Source organism: Oryza brachyantha, chromosome 8 (genome assembly GCF_000231095.2).
Source record: "Oryza brachyantha chromosome 8, ObraRS2, whole genome shotgun sequence".
Lineage (NCBI taxonomy): Eukaryota > Viridiplantae > Streptophyta > Magnoliopsida > Poales > Poaceae > Oryza > Oryza brachyantha.
The window spans coordinates 5,852,479-5,874,738 of NC_023170.2; the positions used below are offsets into that span (position 1 = coordinate 5,852,479).

Here is a 22,260-nt window from a genome sequence, read left to right on the forward strand (position 1 = left end):
ACAATTCCATGACTTAAAAACAAATAAAATAATTATCTATCAAAATACAGCGGAAAAGGAAAACAAACTTAAACATCTAATCTTCAGCTTCAGCTGACGATGACAGCTCCACACCACAGGCATTCTTGACGGCGGACTGAACCTCACTTCAACCTTCAGAATGACCTTCTTCTAACACGGGCTCTAACACTTGCTCTGGTGGGGAAAAATTAAGCAAGACTGAGTACAAACCACGGTACTCAACAAGTAATGCCCAAGAGAGGAAGAATAATGAATGCAATAATGTATCAAGGATAGGCTAAGGTTAAATTGCACAAAGCAGCATTTATTTAGCAAAGCAGTAAATAAAGCGGAGTAAAACGAGTAAAGTAAACATTTAAAAATAAACATGCACTGTCCAACATTACACCATGTTGCAACAAGCCTAGACCGCTGTCGAACGTTACACCACGTAGCGACATGGTCAACCCTCTGCCCAACGTTACACCATGTTGCGATAGACCTAAACCACTGCCCAATGTTACACCATATTGCGCGCAAGGTCAAACTAGTTCCAAATTTATCAAGTTATTAAAGGTTCAACTAATCCTAGTGAATCTGTCAGTTCGCCTCATAACCGCGAGCACGGCTATTTGAATAGTTTTACTCTGCAGAGGTATACAACTTTACCCACAAGACACAGCTTCACTACACTTGAACGTGTGCTGGTGTATCACCACGATACCACAAAAAGAAAACTGTGATAGGACCCGTCACATAACCCTCCCTATTTAATCGCACTGCACTTCAGGTTTCACCCCCTCCTTTATACCAAGTCGAGCAGTCTTCTCTTGTGCCTTAGTGAATCCGGAAACAACATAGTCCATCGTTACACCATGACTTCCATCCATACTCCATCGTGCCCACCCTTGCCTTGGTACGTCAAATAGTTCGAAGCTACGCTTCAAATCCCACCTTACTCATTCTCGGCTTGTAGTTAGTACGTGTAAGACTTTCAGGGTTTTCCGAGAACCGGTCCTTAATTGTCATGGGTGCGACTCTCAAAACCATGGACCCATAGCCCACCATAAGCAACATTTTAGTTATTATTTAACTCACATCGAGAGATTAATCATCATCAAGAACTATTAAAGTCTAGCATTAATGAAATATTAACCCATGAGATAGTTGAACTAAGCATGGCTAAGCATTGCCTAAGCCTATTTCTAGTCAAATTAACTCTGGGATAACAATAACAATAGATGGGAATCAACAGGTAATAGCCCAGTAGATAAATAAGGTAAATTTTGCATAAAGTAATGCATGGTTGAATGTAAAGCGGGGAAGTTTATAAATATAGGTTCAATATGATCAAAGACGGGTGCCACTTGCCTTGCTCAGACTCACGAGGAACTTCGGTGACGACTTCGAGGACGATCGGCGCTTCGACGGGCGAAAAAACTATGACAAACAGAGCAACAAGCAAAAACAGGCTATAAAACTACTGAAACAGAGAAAGAAACTATTTTAATGGATTCTTGACATTTTTCTAGATTTAATGAAATTTGAATGGACGTAAACATAGACTAGAGGAATTAGTTATGAATTTTAGAAGTTAAACTGTGTTTTTAAACTAAACAAGAAAAACCTTAATTGATTTATTGCGTAATTAATTGGAGGCATGACGTCAGCGACAAGAGAGACTAAGCTGACAGATGGGTCCCACTGGGCAATGAGACAAGGGGGATGGTGCACCGTGGATAGGGTTCACGGGCTAGCTCAAGGGAGAGAGGAGCTGCTGACACGCAGGGCTCGCGTATCAGTGGCACAAGCCGAGGGGAGAGGAGAAAGAGACTGACGTGGGGACCCCACAGGTCAGAGAGAGAAAGGAGGGGAGAGGGGACTGACTGGCTAGGCCTACCTGGCAGTGAGACAAAACAGAGAGAGGGAGGGGACTTGGCCGAAACAGAGGGGGAAGGCGATGGCGCCGGCCGAGTAGGCAGCAGCGGCACGGCGAGGACCGACGGCATGACGGCGACGGAGGCTTGGCACCCAACATCGGTGAAGACGACGGCGACAGCCAAGAGGTGGCAGTGCACCACCAACGACTGTGATGGCGGCACAAAGAGGGTCGAGGTGACTTCAGCTTGGGGAGATGTTGGCACGATGGCGGCATGTGCGAGCGGGCGGTGCAAGGGTGGCTCGACGGCGAGCGGAGATGCTCGGTCGCGGTGGCGGCGTGGGCGGAGGGAGAGGGGCGAGACCGGCTCGGCCAAGCGGGGCGGCGGCACGGCACAGCTGCGCATGCATGACGACGGCGACGCGATGGCGGTCGGCGATCGGCAAGCGGCGGGTCAGCGGTGTAGGGAAGGCGAGGACCGCGACGCGAGCGACAACGGCCGAGAGGGATGGCAGCGCGATGGCTTGGCACGACTGCGTGGGCGATGCGGCAAGGCTAGCGGCGGCGAAGCGTGCACGCAAGCGCAAGACTGCGGCGACGCGCATCCGCACAGCAGCGCTAGGCAGCGAGGATGCGGCGGCAACCGGGGAAAGGCATCGCGAGCGCAGCCGGAGAGAGGAGAGGACGGGGAAGGAGGAGATGGCGGCCTCGGGTTGGCCCTACGGCAGCGCAGGAAACGACGGCGGTGATGGCCGGCAGCGCGGCGATGGCCGGAGACGAGGAAGAAGGGGATGGCAGAGGGGACACAGCCCGATGCGGTGACGGCCGGCGGCGGGGAAGGACCGTGGCGGCGCAGCGATGACATCGTCGCGCGAGGAGAGGAAGGGAAGGGGAGACGAGGCGAGCCTACAACCGGCAGACAACGTGATCCACACGCGCGGAGGCGGCGGGAGGAGGAAGGGGAAAACTAGGGCTCACTGGTGAGGGCGTAGCGAGGAGGAGACGGTGGCGTCGGTGAGATCGACGGCGACGGTGGCACGGCCAGACAGCGACAGCCGGTGACGCAGGGCGCACGCGCGTTCTCGACGACGCGTGGAGGAAACACGAAGGGGGAGAGGAGGGAGGGGAAAATGCTCACCGACGACGGAGCGGCGACGGTGAGGACGTCGCCCGGCGGCGGCGAAGACCTATGCCGACGCTTGACGGAGGAAATCAGTGCGACGACGACGAATGTGGTGCGGCCGTTGCGCCGGTCGGGGAAGGAGGGGCACGGGCACAGGCGAAGCAGCGCCCGGTGGCGACGAGGGGACGGCGACGGTGACGTCGACCGGCGCGGACGGAGGCGGGAGAGGCGACTACACCGGCCGGCGGCTGCGGCGTGGGTGTGCGACCGCCGGTGCAGAGGCAGCCCGACGACGCGGCGCGGCGTGGGAGGAGGAAAAATCTGCAGCGACGAATGGAGAGGTATTTAAATAGGAGGGGAGGATGGCGCCGATTTGGAAAGGGGAGGATACATGGAAAGCGGAGATTTAGGCTCAATTAGGGGCATGATTGGGGTAGGAATTTGTGGCGGAACTGGTGGCAGAATTTGTGGCAGCGATTGCACGCACGCGACCGACGGACGCGGACACGACGCGGGCAGAGCAACGGCGCGACGGGATGCGCACACGTGAGGGCACGGCGTGGCCGGCACGGACGAGCATAGGCGGAGGCCGAGCGGAGCGCGTCGGCCGATGGTGCGGCATGGCGCGACGGCGAGCAGCGATGCGGCTCGGCGTAGGCATGGTGAGGTACGGGACGCCGAGAAAACATCGCGGCATGGGGAAGCGGCAGCGAGGGGCAGCGCCGTTTTTTTTTTGGAAAGTAGGGGGAACATGGAAAGCGATGATTTAGGCAAGGTTTGGGGGGAGTCATTGGTGGGGCGGTGATTGTGCGCGTGATTTGCGGCGGAATTTAAGGGATTGATGGTGGAGATCGTGGGATGCGAGCGTGGGCAGGGACGCGGCGACTAGCGACGCAATCGCGGGTGCGATGACGTGACACGGGCAAACGGGTGGCGCGGCTGCACGGGGAGGCGACATCTCGAGAAAGCGCGAATAGAACATGTATTCGCAAAACAAAACCAAAACGTGTACGAATCAGAGATTCACACGACGAATTAGAACCATGACGCAAAACCTTGAACTGTTTAGCGGAACAACAGCGGGAGTTATTGACCCATTAAATCGAGATTTGATGATTCGCTATAAAAAAGGAAACTAGGGATAAACTAGGATCCTTCTCCTATAAAAAGGAAATGATTGAGTGTCCATGGAATAGGAGATAGAATCCTAATATGTGGGGATTGATTTTTGGCATGAGGGAGAGAGATTTGTGCGCACATTAGGGAGGGAAAAATATGTGTGACAGAGAGGTGGAAAGGAAAGTCGCAAAAAGGGGAGGGGAGAAGGGGAGTTCGGCCAAGGGGATTGGGGAAGGAGGCAGGCTGCACGTGGAGAAGGAAGGAAGAAGAGAAACGAAAGGGAAAAAGAAGGAAAAGAAAGAAAGGAAAAAAAAAGAAAGGAACAAAGGAGGAAAGGGAAAAAGGGAAAAGGTTGGAGGGAAAAAGGGAAAAGAAAAAAAAAGAAATTACCTCCAATTTTACCGATTTTTATTAAGTTGATTTAAGCAAATTTTATTGGCTGCAATTCAACTTAAATCTTGTTAATCATTTAAAATGCTTTTAAGATATTTTAGAATATCCAAAAAGCTTCCAATTAATTTAATTAATTTACACCAGGTTTTCTCCTGAACTTTAATTAATAAATTATTTTTAATGCATTATTTAATTATTTTAAGCTAGGGTAAAACTCTGGTCGTTGACACTGGGCCACCCTGAGCCCACTGTCTATCCAGCCAACGGCTCGTTTGCCCGGCAACTTTGTCTAATAGGTGGCGTTTTGCATCACGGTATTTGCTATTACTCCCATTGTTTGGCGCTGGAAAGCCTGGGCAGTTGCCCTGGCTGCCCGGGAGGTGAATTTGCCCCTGCAGTAAAAGTCTTCGAGAATGCTTACAAATGTATAGTCTATGATCAGGCATTATGATGGTTATAATGCTTACTGTCGATGGAGGTACTTTTGGTAAGGGACATTTATGCAAAAGTCTTTGGCGACGGCGTACAACTGCATACAAGAACTAATTTTGTTTCAGTTTTCTATTGTTATATAACTGGGGCTGACTATAGTGTATTTTACATACAGTAGAATTTAATCCACGTCGTTAATCTGTTTTTATTAAACGGCTATGATTAAATTATACTACCAACAATATTAGATGCCATAGAAATTTGAAAGGTTAGTATTATCCTTTTTATTGTGATCTTTATTGTTAAAAAATAAAATTACAAAATACTAATAATTAATTAATTAACAAAGTACGAAAATACCTTTTTAAATCAACGGTCCTGGAGAGAGACCCATATCATTATATGTAGGATTTATGCATGTATGCAAATCAGATGTGGTTTGAAGTTTGGGCACTTGAGGTGTTCGGATTAGGACATGGGCCTGGATACAGAGACGGTGAAATGACGTATTTGTAAATTAAAAATAATTTATAAATAAAATTTTTATATATGTGTTTTGGCAATCTAAAAGTCAATGCTGAAAAATAAACTTCAACTTAGAAAAAATATAAAATTAACTTCAAATTTAAGACGAAAAATTTAAATTAGCGTATAAGCACCAGCATAAAAAAAATATGGCGGTGAGAATAGGATGTATGCAGTGTATACGCAAATTGGGCGTGGTGCGGTATCTTGGTCATTGCGGTGTTCGGATTAGGATGTGGTGTGACCGTACAATCTGGTCATGGCCAGGGTGCAACCAATGTGGACTCCGGCTGATGCCAACGATCTGGACACAGGGGGAGGGGCACAAGTCACACCTCTGTTCCATCCCCCATACAACAAACAGAGTAAAAATTAAGCTACATCAGAACATCTCCTTCATCATCTATTTTTTTATTTCATTCATATTAGAAATATTAGAAGAGAAACTCTCTATTTAGATGCTCTTTCTCTATATCCAAAGAGATATGAATGATATTATATATAGATGATCTATTGACGTATAAATATATATAAAAAATAAAATTGTTTTAGATAATCATTTAAATATTCAAATGAAGATACAGGTGACCAAATTTATAAGAACTGTTGAGTTGAGAATGCTATCATTGCCTTGGGATGACGATGCCGAAAAATACATACATGTGTGCAGGGCACCAGTCGGAAGATGGACGAGTTCTTCGACAGAAGCACTAACGAAATTATTTTGATAGAAACACTATTTGTTTTAGGTTCAGTTTGTGAAGCTTAAAATCAAGATTACAGGAAGAAGCCAGTGTGAGCTCATTTTGTGGATTCTATGGGTATGAGAAGCTAACGAACTTCATAAGACTGTGTAACAAACTATAGCTATCAGAAGTTCCCTTATATGATCTTACGATAATATTTCCCGTCCTAATTAAATTTTGTATCACAATATAATCATTTCTGTAATGATTCTCATGATTTGAATCATTTCAATGATTTTAGAGTCAATCAGGTGCTTAGAGAGAATCTAACCAATTTAAAATTAGAAATTGATCACTCCACTGGCTAAAAAATCTTTTAATATTTTTTGGTGTAGGTTAAATAACCTAGAAATATTTAAATTTTTGGAGGTATATGTATATAGGTAAAAGATTTAACCGGTCTATTGGGCCTTGTTTTGGGGTCGTCTGGCTAATGCATGGGCTGTAATAAACCCAAATATAAGTAACCTAAACCGGGCGCTCAAAACGGCAAAAACCCAAACTCCTCCCCTCCTCCACCGCCGTCGTCGTCTCCGTCCACCCAACCATGGCCAGCACCGCCGCCGCCGCCGCTGCGGCGGGGGAGACCGCTCTGGCGGTGCCTCCCGCCGTGGTTTCCGCCGCGGAGGACACGCTCGCGGCCGCCGAGTCCGTCGGGGACCGCCTTGCCGAGCTGGTCGCTGCGGCGGGCGCGGACCCCGACGCCATCGCCGAGCTCCCGCCGCTGCGCCGCGCGCGCGCGTTCCTCGCCATGGCGCAGGCCGCCACCTCCCTCTTCGCAGGCAGGCTCTCGCGGTGACTTTCCCATTATGGCTGCGTGGTCCGCATCGCTTCTGAGTTCTCACCAAAATGCGTGTTTCCTTTTATCCCTTTGTTGTTACAGCGCGGCTTAGGTGTTCGGGAGTTGATCCGGATGAACACCCTATCAAGAAGGAATTCGTAAGCCATCTCTTACTTCCTATAATCCTATCTACTTCTACATTGTTCTCGTGAATGCACCTACAGTAGAAATTAGGTTTCCGAGTCGCCCATGAGAACAAAGTTTTGGGTGTTTTGGGATTGCCAATAAGAACAAAAATTTGGGTTTTTGTTTAGGTTTTCAGTTTACGGTTTTACGCCAATAAATTTCCAATTGGGAATTTGTGCAACATACCAGATTATTGTAACCAGGATTCCTGTACTTATTTTATACCCTGTTGTTTTAGGCAAAGGCGAACCACTTTCATGTAAAGAGAATAACAAGGTTCGACACATTAGCATTAGACAAAAGGAAAAGGAAAGAGCTGGTTTTACCTGTGGCATATAAATCATTAGTAGTAAGGCCAATCTTACAACTACCATTGTCGAAACATAACACACATTAAGTCACCCTTACAACTGTCTTTAAAGTGTTCGACAGGAAGCTCAATTATCTGCCTTGTTGTCGATTTATCAATGTTGATTTCTGAAAGTAGACTCCCAAGTAGGGATTCATTGGAGTAGGATGGCACAATCTTTCAAGTTGGTCGAACAAAGAAGTGTAACTAACTCGCAACCCAATCTAGAAAATAGAAGGGAATGTCAAACAAGATATCAAACCCAAGAAGGTAATTTGAACCAGGACTCCATAATTTACTAAACATGATGGGCCTAATGAAATTTGATGCTCCAATTCTTTTGGTTGCCATGTGCCGCGTACACATTTGTAGACAGACCCCACCCAAGGCACTTAAAGAAAGCCCAAGCATGGGTTAGTAGAGAAATAGGTGCTGACATAGACTTGCATGCATATTTGAAAAAGTCAGACCAGCCATTGAACAAGAGTAGTTACTGGCTAACCAGCCCAGTGGTCCAACCACTGGTTCAGTCGGCTCAATTACGGATAAAAAATCAGTAATATAGCCTATAGTTTCCCTTAAAATACTAGAGACTGACTGGTTTGGTTGCTAACTGAGCACGTCTTTTCCGTGGAGACCTCAGCACGAACCTTGGGCACACTGCTTTTATGCTTATTTTCTCGTATATAATGTGCTTTGGACCTTCAAGTGTATGATTTGGGCATTTTGTTGGCCCATTTTTCTCCAGAAGCCAGCTATTAAGCTGTTTCTGACCATCCAGTATTTTTCACCATCAGATCAGACAGGCTGCAATTCCTGGTTTTCTCTAGTCCGAGCCGTGGTCCAGCCCATTTTTGTGTACTATACTCCCTTGGTTAGCTGAACTCGTTCACTAGTTATTCCAGCATCTTCTTAACTGATTAATTGACACATAGGGATCTCCCTTGATTATGCTCTGGACACTGGAGGCTGTTAAACAAACCAACCAAAAATATATTCAGACTCAAAGAAAGAAACCATGCAATTTTAGATGCCTTTTCAATTTTGTTGGCACTGCATGCATGTTCATTCCCCTTGCATCCTTTTGTTTTCATCATGCAACTATCACATGCAAGAATTGTTTGCACCAGACCATGTGCACTAACCAAAGGGCCCTGTTCACGGTGCACTGTCCATGAACACCCTCCTGTGCAGAAGAACAAGAAATAATCAAATAGTCTGTAGGATAATTTAAAAAGCATCAGAGTAGCAATTTTAGAAATATTTTAGTATTCAGAAATATTTGATAATTTTAGGGATATTTTAGAAAACAAATACTCAAATAGCCGTGAACACCCACCCTCCTGTGTGCAAGCTTTTTGTTCAAAGATGAGTGCAAAGATCAATAACACACTTGCCAATGTCATGTGTCCATTTCCTTTGCATCAACTGCATACTAGTTGCTAACTTGCTATACTATCCTGAGGGGCCTGCTACAAAAGGAACAAAAATATTACAATTGAATATTGCCATTCCAAAGTCTTTTCATCTGCCAATTGTCATATACTAAAGCAATTTTATTTTCTATTGAGCCATGTAGGAATTAGTTTACTGACCTCTCCAGTGCGTAGTGAGCCACATCCTATTCCTGATTCATATATGCATCATCAAGCCATAAGTATAGCTCTGTCCACTTTTGCATCTTATTATCCCGAAAAGAACTCTGCAACAATGTGTAATTCATATTGAAGTTAGACAAATAGTTGAATATTGAGGTGAAGGATGGTCACATCTTATATAATTTTCTGAAGTGGCATTAAATTAGTGGTAGCAGCCAAGTGTTATGCCAAAATTTTGTAGTTAAAAACCTAATATACTAGATTTTTACTTTGTCCAATTGTTTTACTTTGTGCAATTCTTCCCAAACTTGTTTACTTCTGATGACCCATAGGATCAGCGTGAATAAGTTTTTCCCTCCCTGGCACTTCCTATAATCCTATCTAATATCTGAAGCAACATAATTGCTACCTTCTATAATCCCATAACCACTTACTTAGTAGGCACAAATTGATGATCCTGGTAATTAAAGCGTACACTCTACAACCCTTTGCAGCTTGAATATTACACCATCCATGTTCCATGCTCATTTCAGGAATTACTATCCAGTTACTCATCTGATTTTGTCTAGAGCCTGTATGTTTGCAATCTCGCTCATTTATCCTACTACATGTGTCCGAAAGTAAAAGAAGTTTTGAGGTTGGACATGTGTATTAAGTAGGTGGAGTTAAATGGGGACTTTGGATGATTTGCCGTCCTCCCGGGAGGCGCATTCCCAAATGCCACTTTCTTCGTGAACTTTAACTATTTATTACCGGTCTCATAGGTTTTGTTGATTCAATGCCACTTTTGTCTAGTTTTGTAGAATTATAGCTATACGAGATCGTTTATCTTGATAATAATTATTTTTTAATTGTTAATTTGAATTTTAAATTTTCTAAATTATGTTTTTACATGGAACTCATTTACCTATATTCTAAATTATACTTGTTCATAAAGTCTTTTCTACATAATATTTAATTTATAATTTAAATTCTAGATACTTCTAAATTGTATTTATATATTGACCTTTTCTCTTAATTTACACATGGACCCTTTTTTATTTTTAAATCTTAAATTGTATTTCTAATCTGATTCCCTGAAATTTTAGTTGTTTACAAATTGTATTCATCGATGGACTCTTTCCTCAATATCAATTTTAATATCAATTGTTTTATTTGTAATAATTTTCAATATATAAATACAATTTAGAAGTATCTGGAATTTGAATTATAAATTAAATATTATGTAGAAAAGAGTTTATGGACAAGTACAATTTAGAATATAGGTAAATGGTTTCCATGTAAAAATATAATTGTAAAATTTTAAATTCAAATTAACAATTAGAAAATAATTATTATCAAGATAAGAGATCCTATATAGCTATAATCCTACAAAACTAGGCAAAGGTGGCACTGAATCAACAAAACCTATAGATCGAATGGCAAATAGTTAAAGTTCATGAAGAAAGTGGCATTTGGGAATGCGCCATCCGGAGGATGACAAATCATCCAAAGACCCAGTTAAATGGGGGGAAGGTTGTGATTGGATAATGTAGGTGTTAAAGTTAAATATGGAAGGTTGCGTTTGGTTGAGAAGAAAATGTAGGTTGGGACAAATTTTAAATGCTAAAAGTTATATTTGGGCCGGAGGGAGTTAACTCCTAACATGATTTAATGTTAGTTCACTATGTTGTTCCTGTGGCAGTGAATCGGTTAAAGATTAAGTATTGGATTGGGTAGATTTGATATTTGTGATTCTTAGATGGAAAATTTGCATGGAACAATCTCAAATGGAAAATCCAATCAATATGTTTTATCAAGTGTCAAGTCCAATGCTGACTGTTGGATATTTAATTCTAGTTCTGCTTTATTTGTTTACAGGAGAGGTTAAGCTTGTGGGAGGAAAAGTTAAATCGGTTTGAGGACTGGGACAAGGGTACTTGACAGCTCATTAACTATTGTTGAATATGATATTTATCGCACATACATCAAATTACTGCTTGTGTTCTGAATTGCAGCACCATTGCGTCCAACCACTACTGTGAATACACAGGCAGCAGCAAGGTTCATTGGTCACTCGTTGTCCCATTTGACAGCTGGTATGCAATCAATTCTTGAATTTTTTTTATGAGTAGTTGGGGTTTTATGGTGTAGAGTTGAGGTATCATTTGTTATTTCAGATCAGAAGAGGAGCATGCAGGCAATCAGTAAAGGAGAAGGAGGGAGTTACTCTGGGAACAAAAGAAAACCACAGCCCCCATTTCAAAATAAGAAATCTGTTCGTGCTGCCACAGAAGAATTCCTTGCAAAAGCTGCTCTGGAGCTTAGTGGGCATAATGGTAGCAAGGTGAAGGGCCCTATTAGACTCATCTCTGATGAAGATGAGGACTAAGATTATGTATAATTGGTTTTATCCAGAGAGGTATTCATTGCTGCTTCCCTGCATTCATATTTTCTTCTGTATCATTGCAATCAAGGCTTCACTGGATAGTGTAAGGGTTCAGAGACCAGGGGTTAGAGTGGTTATTCGTCCTCTTGTAGTGCTAGCAAGGCTTCTCCCAGTTGAGCTAAGAGAAGGTTTAGGTCTAACTTTGTAGATTCATTGACTAATTCATAATAGAGTACATAGCCTCCCTTTATATATAGGGAGGACTGGCTTTACATTTAAGGAAATAATTCTAATATTGTAGAAACCAATCCAATCTATATCTCTAATTTACTAACAAACCTCATCTCTTCCCTAACCAGATGATCTCTTACCTTTATTTGATTAATTCCTAAACTGTCATGCAGACCTGCTGCATGGGCCTGGCCCATCTCCATAACATATTGCTCCACAATGACAATGTAAATCGCAATTCTTGCAGCACTGAAATGCCCATTATTCGTTGGCTAATTGACTAAATGCCCGGTGAACTAGCCAAAACTAGTAGTCAGGCCTTGGTCAGACTGCCAGAAGCAAGTCTTTTTTTTTTTTTTAATTTGGGGTGAGTTTTTGGACTCTGTAATCCTCGCTCCATCCTATCACTGATTAGGTGCTAGTCACCGGCTTACCACCTGAGTAGCACCTCAAAGTCCTGTGTTCGACACTCTACAGTAGCGAAATTTTAGGCTTTGTTAAAAAAGGTCACTCGTTGGCCTCTCAACAACACTATTAAGAATCGATCTATGGAGGGTGGGCTCTCATGTATGGGGCAGGGGCCTCAAAACACAGGTTAAGGACCGATCTATAGGGGACGAGTCCGTGTGTGGAGTGCCAGGGTTTGTGGTCGTTCTCGGCTGGTTTGGTTGAGACTTCTTAATAGAAAGCCGTGGGGGCGGTCATTCCCCTGCTGGTAAGTTCTATTCACTGTCAGACATGCAATTACTCCAGACACTTACATATCAACTACTCACATAATCTTAACGCGAACACTTTTATCTATACACTTCACTACTGTCTGATTTTACTCCCTAACTTCTAATTGATGATAGACGTGATGCAGGTAGAGGTTGGAGACAACAGTTCAACTTGTCAGGGGAATAATCCTTTAATCCATAGCAATACAGAATTTTTGATCTAATTATACTGAGCGGGTGCATTTCAGCAGCCTATAACTGAAGTGAAGAAATGATACGATAAATATGCCATGCAAGAGACTAGTACGGCAAAAAGTTTCTCTAAAGCATAATGCTAGAGAAGGGCAACTTGAAGCATCTCTCACTTTTGCCCTTTTTTTCTTTGAAAGTGGTCATATTTACTATTTGGCATGATGTTAGACTGGTCATTTTCTAAGGCTAGCTTTATTATCTAAGCTGTCCGCTTGAGATTAGGTTACTTTAGCACTTCTGATAAATTGTGGCTATCCTTCTAAACCCCCCAACTATCTGTTTCACTTCCATGCAGATCAAATAGTAGCTGCCTACTTCAAAAACATGGACAGCGTGGAAAACTCTTGGGCAATGAAGAAAATTTTGCTTACAGTTTTGCTGCGGTGTACATGCCAAGGCAAAATGAAGTAAAAGCTTGATGTAAACTGTAACATTACCTTTGCTCTGAGAGCAATGTTGTAGTCCAGTCTGAGAGCCGTTTTTAGAAGGAAATTTGGACTGCTCTTAGTTAGAGCAACTGGAATAATTAAGGGCCATAATCTAATGGTTTGGGCTTGTGCAACGCACCCTAGTGATTAGTGTTCGTGTGACCCTTGAGTGCTACTGGCAGTTGTCCATTGCTGAAGATTTCTAGTGGTGCTTGATCATGTATAACATCGCTGAAGTACTTGGATGTTGCCCAAGTGTCTTATCCATTTTTTGTGATTGCTTGCGGTATGAGTTAATGTACTAGTTTGTACATGCCGTACATGCCAATAATTATATGTTGTAGCACAGGATAATACGCTTCAATCGACTTGGTCCTATTGAATGTTTGGACGTTTATTATGGTTGGGATAAGGGATTTATTTTTAGTCCTTTGTCTCATCGAATGTTTGGACGCTTATTATAAATAGTAAATGTTGACTATTAATAAAATCCATTTATAATCTTGGGCTAATTCGTAAGACAAATCTATTGAGTCTAATTAATCTATGATTAGCCTATGTGGTATTACAGTAAACATGCTCTAATTATGGATTAATTAGACTTAAAAAATTTGTCTCGCGGGTTACCACTCATTTATAAAATTAGTTTTTTACTAGTCTATATTTTATACTTCAAATTAGTGTCAAAACATCCGATGTGATATAGGGCTAAAAAGTTTAGCCTCATCTAAACAACCCTTTAGCGTATATTTCAATTGTGAAATATCTGACGTTAAGTGAAAAGTTGGGGGTTATCCTTCTGCACCCTATAAATATGTGAATTTTACCTCTACGAGCCCGGATGATTATGTTCTTCTATGTTTTTATATTTCATGGTGGCAGTAGAAATATATTTGAATCATTTGATAAAATTAGATTGAACGGCAACTACCAGATCCCCACGGCGGGGTTATTTCACTTAACGTTAGAATTTGGAGGGGTCTCCTTCACGGTTGCTTTGCTCTTTGCTCGACCTGTGTCAGGGTTAATATCTTTCTATTACATCAGGAGAGAGAGAGAGAGAGCAATCAATATTATGTGTTACTCTCTTGAAGCCTTGCTCCAAAATAATCAGGGAGTGTGCTCGACAGACGACAACAGAGCTATGCCAAGCAAGTTCACCAGTCTATGATGCATTGGTTTAGTTTCAGTACGAAGAGAAAAATAGAATCGTTAATGCCTAGAACACATCTTCACATTATCGTCTGTTGAGCTAGCAGAAAACAATCATGTCGTAGATAAATGAATAGTTGGAACTCAAAGTTGAGGTTTCACGAACCAATTTATCGCCAGCACTATGATGACAAAATTAATCTAAGCAAAACACAAATACCTAAAGTAGGGGATAATGACTAAATATAGTATTTGGGATATGGTGCCCTCTGGATGTGCCTTACATGGTCCAACGGTACAAAAGACGATGTAACATATTTTAAACGCTGACTTGTTTCGATGATTCTCATTGATTCGTAATAAAATTATCTTTCCATGCATATGTTGATCATAAAAAACTAGATCCGAATGCATCTTGGCCGTTTGTTTTACTGCAAGCTGGTCCTGGATGAGGAGTGAGGACGACAAGGCAGACTCGAGCTCAAGTTGGACTAAGGCCGCGTTCATTTTGGTATATTTTGGGTAAGTTATCAGGCGCGGAAAATGTAGTAATAGATTAGTACATGATTAATTATAAAAATTAAAAAATAGATTAATATAATATTTTAAAGCAACTTTTCTATAAAAAATTTCACAAAAAATATACTATTTAGCAGTTCAAAATACGTGCGCGTGAAAACGAGAGAATCTGGATAGGTAAGAGGGACCACGGAACGCAGCCTAAGCCTCTTACTTTACTTGGACATCCTTGATTGTCTTCTCAGCTCCACACCTCTGTCTAATTAATTCATGAGTCTTTCCAATGTTTGTAAACATGATAACACCATTAGGTAGTAATCTATTCTCAAAACTACAAAAAGAAGTACTTAAGAACGAAGATCTCACTTGTAGTTGACAGACGCATGCTTTAATAATTGGACCTTGCATAATAAATTAAGTATTGTGTGTATGTGTACCTGAAGAGTGATGTCTCATCACATTGACCTTTGACACCTTACTTCCTCTTGTCATCTCAAATTATATATCTTACACCTAAACATAAAAACATAAAAGATAAATAAAAATGTTACTTTATCGGTTTTACCGTAGGATGGGAACTTGGGGAGGAGGGAAGGACCCATATCCTCAATATGGTTTTATTTTTTTTAAAAAAATTACTACCTCTGTTTTATATTGTAAGACTTTCTGGTCATGTATAAATTCATCGATCGATGAATGTATATAATTTATATATATATATATATATATGTCTAGATTCATTAGCATTCATATGAATCTAGACAAGGCTAGAAAGTCTTATATTGTAAAACGGAAGGAATACTTTATAAATTTTCTCATATGATGGGGAGGATATATCCTAATTATAAAAATAATTAGGGGAAATGAATCATCATAGTTTATAATAGGGGAAATGAATTATTATACATTGGTTAATACTTTTTTTAAAAAAATCAATAACAAATCCATAGGATTTGGAGAGGAGCAAGAGAGGTTAGCAGTCGATCATACGTAGCATACGAGCAACGGTAAACTAACACCTCTTCAAATGTTCTCTTTTGACATCGACCTCTTATTATGTCTTATTCGGGCATTATTATTATGGGAGCGAGTACCGAAATATTGATTTTTGTCCAGTAATCTATATAAATGGGTTAATTCTTTTCGGTCAGTTTTATTTGTACTCAACCTATAAAATATATTAAAAAAACAAATTACAAACAATAATTTACAAGCAACCCGCAACCCCCCTCCCCCATCATCGTCGTCCCCGCGACGGTTCCAGTTCGATCTCCCAAGTCCCCAACGAAAGCAGCGGGGAGAGACGAGACCGCGTCAAAAGGGCAGCGTCGCCATTTCCGCAGCTCACTCATCATCACACATCAGCAGCAGTATAGGAGTACGAAGAGAATTGTAGTATTTAAAATCAGGGAGAGGTGCAAGTGCAACACGCACACACAGCAATGTCCACCAAGAAACAAACAGCTACCCCACCCAGCCCCCGGCATCATCGTCCCCCTGCCCCGCGTGCAAACGTGTTCATAACCCTCTCAACCACTGCACGCACCACCACCATCACTCGCGTAAATCCACCGCCCCACCCCCAACCCGACCCAGGCAGAAAGGGAAACAAAGGAAATATCTCCCAGCCATGGATGGATGGACGCAGCAAGCAAGGAGAGAAAAAGAGAGAGAGAGGTCCATGTCCCCAACGAATGGCCCATCTGCCTACGGACCATGACATTTCTGTACAGAGAGAGAGAGAGGCGGCAGCAGCAGCGGCAGCATTCACTCATGGTGGACAGACTCGTTCTCCCTCCACCCCCCAAGATTCCAAGAATGCCCCAGGTGAGGTGGGTTTCTCTCCTCCTCTGGAGACGGAGACGGAGGGTGGACGACAGCAGCAGCGACCAACCAACCATCCATCCCGTCCCTTCCCTCCACATGCCACGCCATTACCACCACCCCACCCCAACCTCAATCGCCTGCCTGCGGCTGCGCCTAGAGAGAGAAAGAGAGAGAAGGGGGGTTGGGGTTGGTGCTGGTGCTGCTCGGCTCTGCCCTCGGTTGCCGTCCATAGGCCAACCCGTCCCTTGCAACCGAGTCTACCACCACCATGCATGGGCCTTTTGGGGTTTTTGGCACCACCTCCATGGGTCTCCTTCACACGGCGCCGCAGCTGCAGCCAGCGAGCAGCGAGAGGAGAGAGAGAGAGAAGACCGAGAAAGGGGAGGGGAGGGGAGGAAGCAGCGGCCGCAAGAAACTTCCCCCATCTTCCTCCTCCTTTATTTCATTATTGTCTTCTTCTTCTTCCTTCTTCCTTGTTCCCTTCGCCTTCTATTCTGCTCATCCCCCTCCTCTCCCTGCTCGCGTCTCTTGGTTGGTTTCTGGGCCGGGTGAGGTAGGGTTTCTTGGGCTATGAGGAAGGCCAAGGTGGTCTTGGCTCAGCCGGCGGCGAGGGCGCCGCCGTCGCCGCTGCTGCCGAGGCACGTCCGCGGCGGCGCCGTGGGTGTCGGGGAGGAGGTGTACAGGGCGAGGGCCAAGTTCAAGAACCTCCTCCAGGACTACGAGGAGCTCCTCAAGGTGCGTTCATGCCGTCCTTGGGGTCACGCCGGCTCGTCGATCTGATCTTGATTTTGGGGGGAGTTTTGGGTGATCTGATCGGTTAATCCTCAGATGGGCATTTTACGATGTTCTATTTCATCTCTTAGGTTTTTAATTTTGTTTAGATTTTGTGATGTTCGATTCGATCTTGGTGGTTCTGTTCTTGATTGATTTTCTTTAGGGAGTTCTTGGTTTCTTTTATTCTGAGAGTTTTGGTGTATTTTGCGGATCTGGAGTTTATCTTTTGGGTTAGATCTGATCTGGGGTTCTAAGATTGAATGATTTATCGTGGTTTTGATGTGTTCCAAGTCAACTGATAAATTGATGAATAATTTGGCAAGGTTTTGATGAGTTAAGTCAGCTGATAATAAGTGTTATTGTAGTTAAGCTTTCTTCTCAGGATGGCAACTCTCTTAATTTAGGATTTATGGAAATGCAGTTTGTTTGTCATAGTTTGATGATGATTAGCTCTGTTGATTTATCAGGAAACTCATGCAAAGAAAAAGAGATTACAGGTGGAGAAGCTGAAGAAACAGAAACTTTTGGCTGAAGTGAAGTAAGGAACTGAACAAATCATCTTCTCCGGTCTGATTTACTATTATTGATCGAGAATAAACCTGTTGCTATTTAGCAAATCTCATCATTCTCCATACAATTATGGCATATTGTAGGTTTTTGCGGAGCAGGTACAGATCAATGTCTGAAAATCCATCACAGACGTTTGTCTATAGAGTGAAGAATCCGGCATTGCCACCCACATTGCAGCATAATGGTTGGGTTCATGGTGACGAGCATCAAACATTTCAGGCTATTGGAAGCCCTAGCAAAGGCCCATCAGCGCACCGAAGACTGAAATCTGCTCCAAGAACATCTCCGGTGATTGATCTCAATGAGGCTTGCCAGCCGGTAATAATTTGGGGAACTCAGGTTCATTTGTTGCGAATGCAAAAGTTATCATCTGAACAGGGTTGAACTTGCTCTTTCCACAGAGTTCTGAAGAGATGGAGGAACTTCATGGTTACCAGCAGCCTGTTAGGGCTGGCAAGGTCATGAAGTACCCAATGGAGGATGATGGTGCCACGGGTGCTGGTCCTAGTAATGCGAAAATGGCGGCATTCTGGGATGCCCGGAGCGCCGCCTCCCGAGCTGGTAAGAGAAAGATCTCATGGCAGGATCAGTTAGCTCTTAGAGTATAGCTCGATCTCATGGTTGGTAATAACAGTGTTGAGAGTTAGCTGGGAAGAGGAACTATGTTTCGGCATCCCTGTTCCTCGAGTTGTAAAAGAATCCTTAAAGAGGAATCAGTGGATGGGTACCGTGCTCCTGGCGCTTGATGAAATCGTAATTATCAATCACTGATTTGTTGTGTTGGGTTAGTGTGCCATCTCGACAACAACTCTAGGTCTCTAGGGCTAATCTTATTTGAGCGAATGAATTTTAATGGGAATCCAGTGAGATCTTCTATTCTTGTTGCTGGAGCTGCATCAGTTTATTCTTATAGAGCTGTAAACAATAAGGGAATAGGATTGTGGAATCCATTGTTACTGTGGATTACATACCTGTATGAAGAGTGTATTGACAGTGTGAGATGCAAATGCATGGTTCTTGCAGCCATGTACATATTTCTGTTATTTAAGGTGCATCAGGTCTATTGCCATGCTGGTTCACATCTACTGATATTTTAGGTAGTTAAGCAGGATTGTAACCCTAAGGGCTCTCCCAGCGCTTCCGTTCTATAATTCTACAAGTTAAAATTTGAAGAGTGAAGTACACCAGCGGTCTATAAACTTGTGTGCATGTATCATCTAAGTCAACTCTCAAAATGTATTTTTAGGTCTCTGAACTTGTCTGGTGTGTCATATAGGTCCAAACGGGTTCCGATTCGTTTCATCCGCTGACGTGGCATGGCCACGGTGACGCCTACGTGTTGGTGGGGTTAGGTGGGTTCCACGGACCTACATGGCCCCACCAACACGTAGGCATCACCGTGGCATGCCACGTCAACGGATGGAGCGGGTCGGAGCCCGTTTGGACCTATATGACACACCAGATAAGTTTGGAGACCCAAAGATGCATTTTGAGAGTTCGGGGATCTAGATGACACATGCACATAAGTTTATGGACCGCTGGTGCACTTGACTCAAATTTGAATTTAATTTTAATGTTGATTTTTTTGGCTTTCCACCGTAGTTTATTTTATAATATTTGCTTTTCAATCACTATAGATATGTTTATAAAAGTTTTACATATAAATTATCTTTTACTCTCTGTGGTTTTCATAACGCCTGTTGGTTTTTTTTATGTTTAACTATTTGTATTATTAAAAGTTTTAAATAAGATAATAAAAAACTAAAAATTAATCATATTTTAGGACGGAGGTCGTCCGAGTATCACGTTGTTACTCTTGTGTTGATTGGATATGCGATGGATGCCTATTTATTGTTCTCCTTGACTACTTCCCTCTTCCCTCTCTTTCGTTAGGGCCGAAGGGCATAAAAGGATGGCTCCTGCTAACTTTTACGAGTTAAAAATCTAATTAGGTTTAGTTTATGACTTAATCTCGTTGGACTTGTTAATGAATTTTATCTAATTTTTTATCATCTTTATAGTTTCCACATTTTCTATTTTGTTGGATATAAACAAGATAAAGTACTAGCTAGATACGAATAGTTTTGGGTGAATTTGAAGACGTTAAGAAGCGGTAAGCATACAAAATTGAGTGGGTAGCATAACGATCCAAATTTTAAAAACAAATTTAAGTATACTTTTTTTTCTTCTTCCATTTTGCATATATAAACGTGTTGGAAGAGAAATTGCGAAAATATATGTGGGGAGATGGCACCGCAGTGCTGCCCGATGGGGGTTCGTGACACCAGAACGGTGTGGCGCTGTTGGGCTGCGGGAACGGCCGACGTGACGACATCAGCTATCGTCTTCCGTACGATCCAACGCAGTGCACGCTGGTGCGAACGGCCATGCGACGCCACGATACCACTCCAGAGCGATGCGACAATGCGTTCGCACCTCCTCCTCGTGCCAATGGGTCTAATCGGCACATATAAAATAAAAATTATTAACATATGATAAATTAAGTATTAGTTTTTATAAACTTTTTTAAAAATCTTTTATATACTTTTTATAAAAAATACATAGCTTGATAGTTCGGAAACGTGTACACGGAAAAACAGAAAAAAAATTGCATCAGGTGTCATTTGTGAACGCCCAATGTCTTCTTGTCGTGTCAGCGAGCCATATTTTTGCAATTTCTTTTTTCCGTGTACGTTCATGCAAAATAGAAAAAATATTTTAAAAAATCCATATTTTATTACTAACAATTGAACTAATAATGATACATACATAGTGTTAGTGCAATGCATGTAGTATCATTAGATTTGCCGTTCAATTTTTTTTGAGTAAATTACACGAGTGGTACACAAATTTACAAGGTGGATGCAATTTTGGTACATGAACTTGGAAAGTGCTTATTTTAGTACTTGAAGTTGCTTAGCATGTGCGTACCAAATCCAATGATACACCATGGCTAACCTTGCAGAGGATGACGCTGATTATAACATTACATAGGCATGTACATGACAACAACTTGTGTTGGTGGCCTGTTATATACGTAGTATTGCTCCGGTTCATATTGTAAGACTTTATAGCGTTGACTAAATTTATCAATTGATGAATGTATATAATTTATATATATATGTCTAGATTTATTAGCATCCATATGAATCTAGGCAAGGCTAGAAACTCTTATATTATAAAACGGAGGGAATACATGCTTAAGGGCTTGTTTGGGGGGCTTTAGATTCTGAGAAGCTGCTGCTTGGTAGCCAGCTTCTGAGAATCTGGAAAAGCTCCTAAACCCAGCTTCTCCAGTTTCTGGATTCTTAGTTCATTTTCCAGAATCTATAACTACAGATTCTCAGAAGCGGTGAACCGTTTGGGGGCAGCTTCTGGCAGAAGCAGCTTTTTGGAAAAGCTGTTGCTGGGAGAAGCTCCCCCAAACATGCCCTAAATATACGAATCTAACTCTAATAACTTAAGATCACCTCTCCAGCGCCAAATTACTTTCCACGAACCAATGCAAATCCTAAATTGGTATCACTCCATAAAACTGAAATTAGGTTAACAATTCCTTTTTCTTTACAATGTGTTAGCCGAAAGGACGTAGTATTCTTTCAGTTTTTTCGAATAAATCTTTAAAATGTAAAAAATACCCATAAAAATTGTAATTTTAGTTTCAACACTGTATGGACTAGAATACTAACCAGTAGTACTCCCTCTAAAATTTTTTTTATGACATTGGCTAGTTTATACATTAACACATGGAGGGAGCAGATACAAAGTGTCTTTTTTAGCATATGACTTTAAAAACTTAGCTCCGGTGTGCCATCTTGACCTTAGTTCGTACGTACTACAAAAGTTCCTGCACTAAAACAAACATTTTGCGAGTTTGTACGCTAGATTGCACCTACATCACAAGCTCATATATCACCCATGTAATTTACTCAATTATTTTGATATGACATTAGTTTTATTATTGATAATATATGCTATGAAAAGAATTAATGGTCAAAAGATGTATTTTTGATTGAAAGTGACGTCGCAAAATTAAGAAGAAAGTATAGTTTGAGACACCTTTTATTACCTATATGATTTGGTTTGGACCACCCTTATTTAATATCCCACTTTGTAGTAGACCTCCAATCTTTTTGCCTGTGTTATGCTTACAAACCAAAATTTAAAAATTAAAATTAATATTTGGATATGAATTTGGTGTAAATTCATGTTAATTTATTTTTCACCTTTTTCTTTTAAATCACTAAGAAAACATATATAAAAAATTTTATTTATAAATTATTATATTA

At 42.1% G+C, this 22,260-nt stretch overlaps 3 protein-coding genes across 3 annotated transcripts; 2 read left to right on the forward strand and 1 right to left on the reverse strand.

Annotated features, from left to right (window-relative positions):
- Positions 1-86: 86 nt before the first annotated feature.
- LOC121055147 lies at positions 87-3,582 on the reverse strand. The gene is made up of 4 exons (XM_040526748.1): positions 3,490-3,582; positions 3,018-3,323; positions 1,372-1,440; positions 87-195 (listed from the first exon to the last, which is right to left on the reverse strand). Exons 1-4 carry the CDS (start codon positions 3,580-3,582, stop codon positions 184-186), a joined length of 480 nt encoding a protein of 159 aa, XP_040382682.1. The 3' UTR covers positions 87-183.
- Positions 3,583-6,721: 3,139 nt separating this feature from the next.
- Positions 6,722-13,547, forward strand: LOC102703607 (nuclear nucleic acid-binding protein C1D). The gene is made up of 6 exons (XM_015840269.2): positions 6,722-6,999; positions 7,101-7,156; positions 10,992-11,046; positions 11,129-11,209; positions 11,291-11,532; positions 12,997-13,547. The coding sequence occupies exons 1-5, from the start codon at positions 6,765-6,767 to the stop codon at positions 11,500-11,502; spliced, it is 639 nt and encodes a 212-aa protein (XP_015695755.2). The 5' UTR covers positions 6,722-6,764; the 3' UTR covers positions 11,503-11,532; positions 12,997-13,547.
- A 2,830-nt stretch (positions 13,548-16,377) lies between these two features.
- Positions 16,378-19,034, forward strand: LOC102709863. The gene is made up of 4 exons (XM_006659199.3): positions 16,378-17,362; positions 17,869-17,939; positions 18,055-18,289; positions 18,373-19,034. The coding sequence occupies exons 1-4, from the start codon at positions 17,198-17,200 to the stop codon at positions 18,577-18,579; spliced, it is 678 nt and encodes a 225-aa protein (XP_006659262.1). The 5' UTR covers positions 16,378-17,197; the 3' UTR covers positions 18,580-19,034.
- Positions 19,035-22,260: the final 3,226 nt, after the last annotated feature.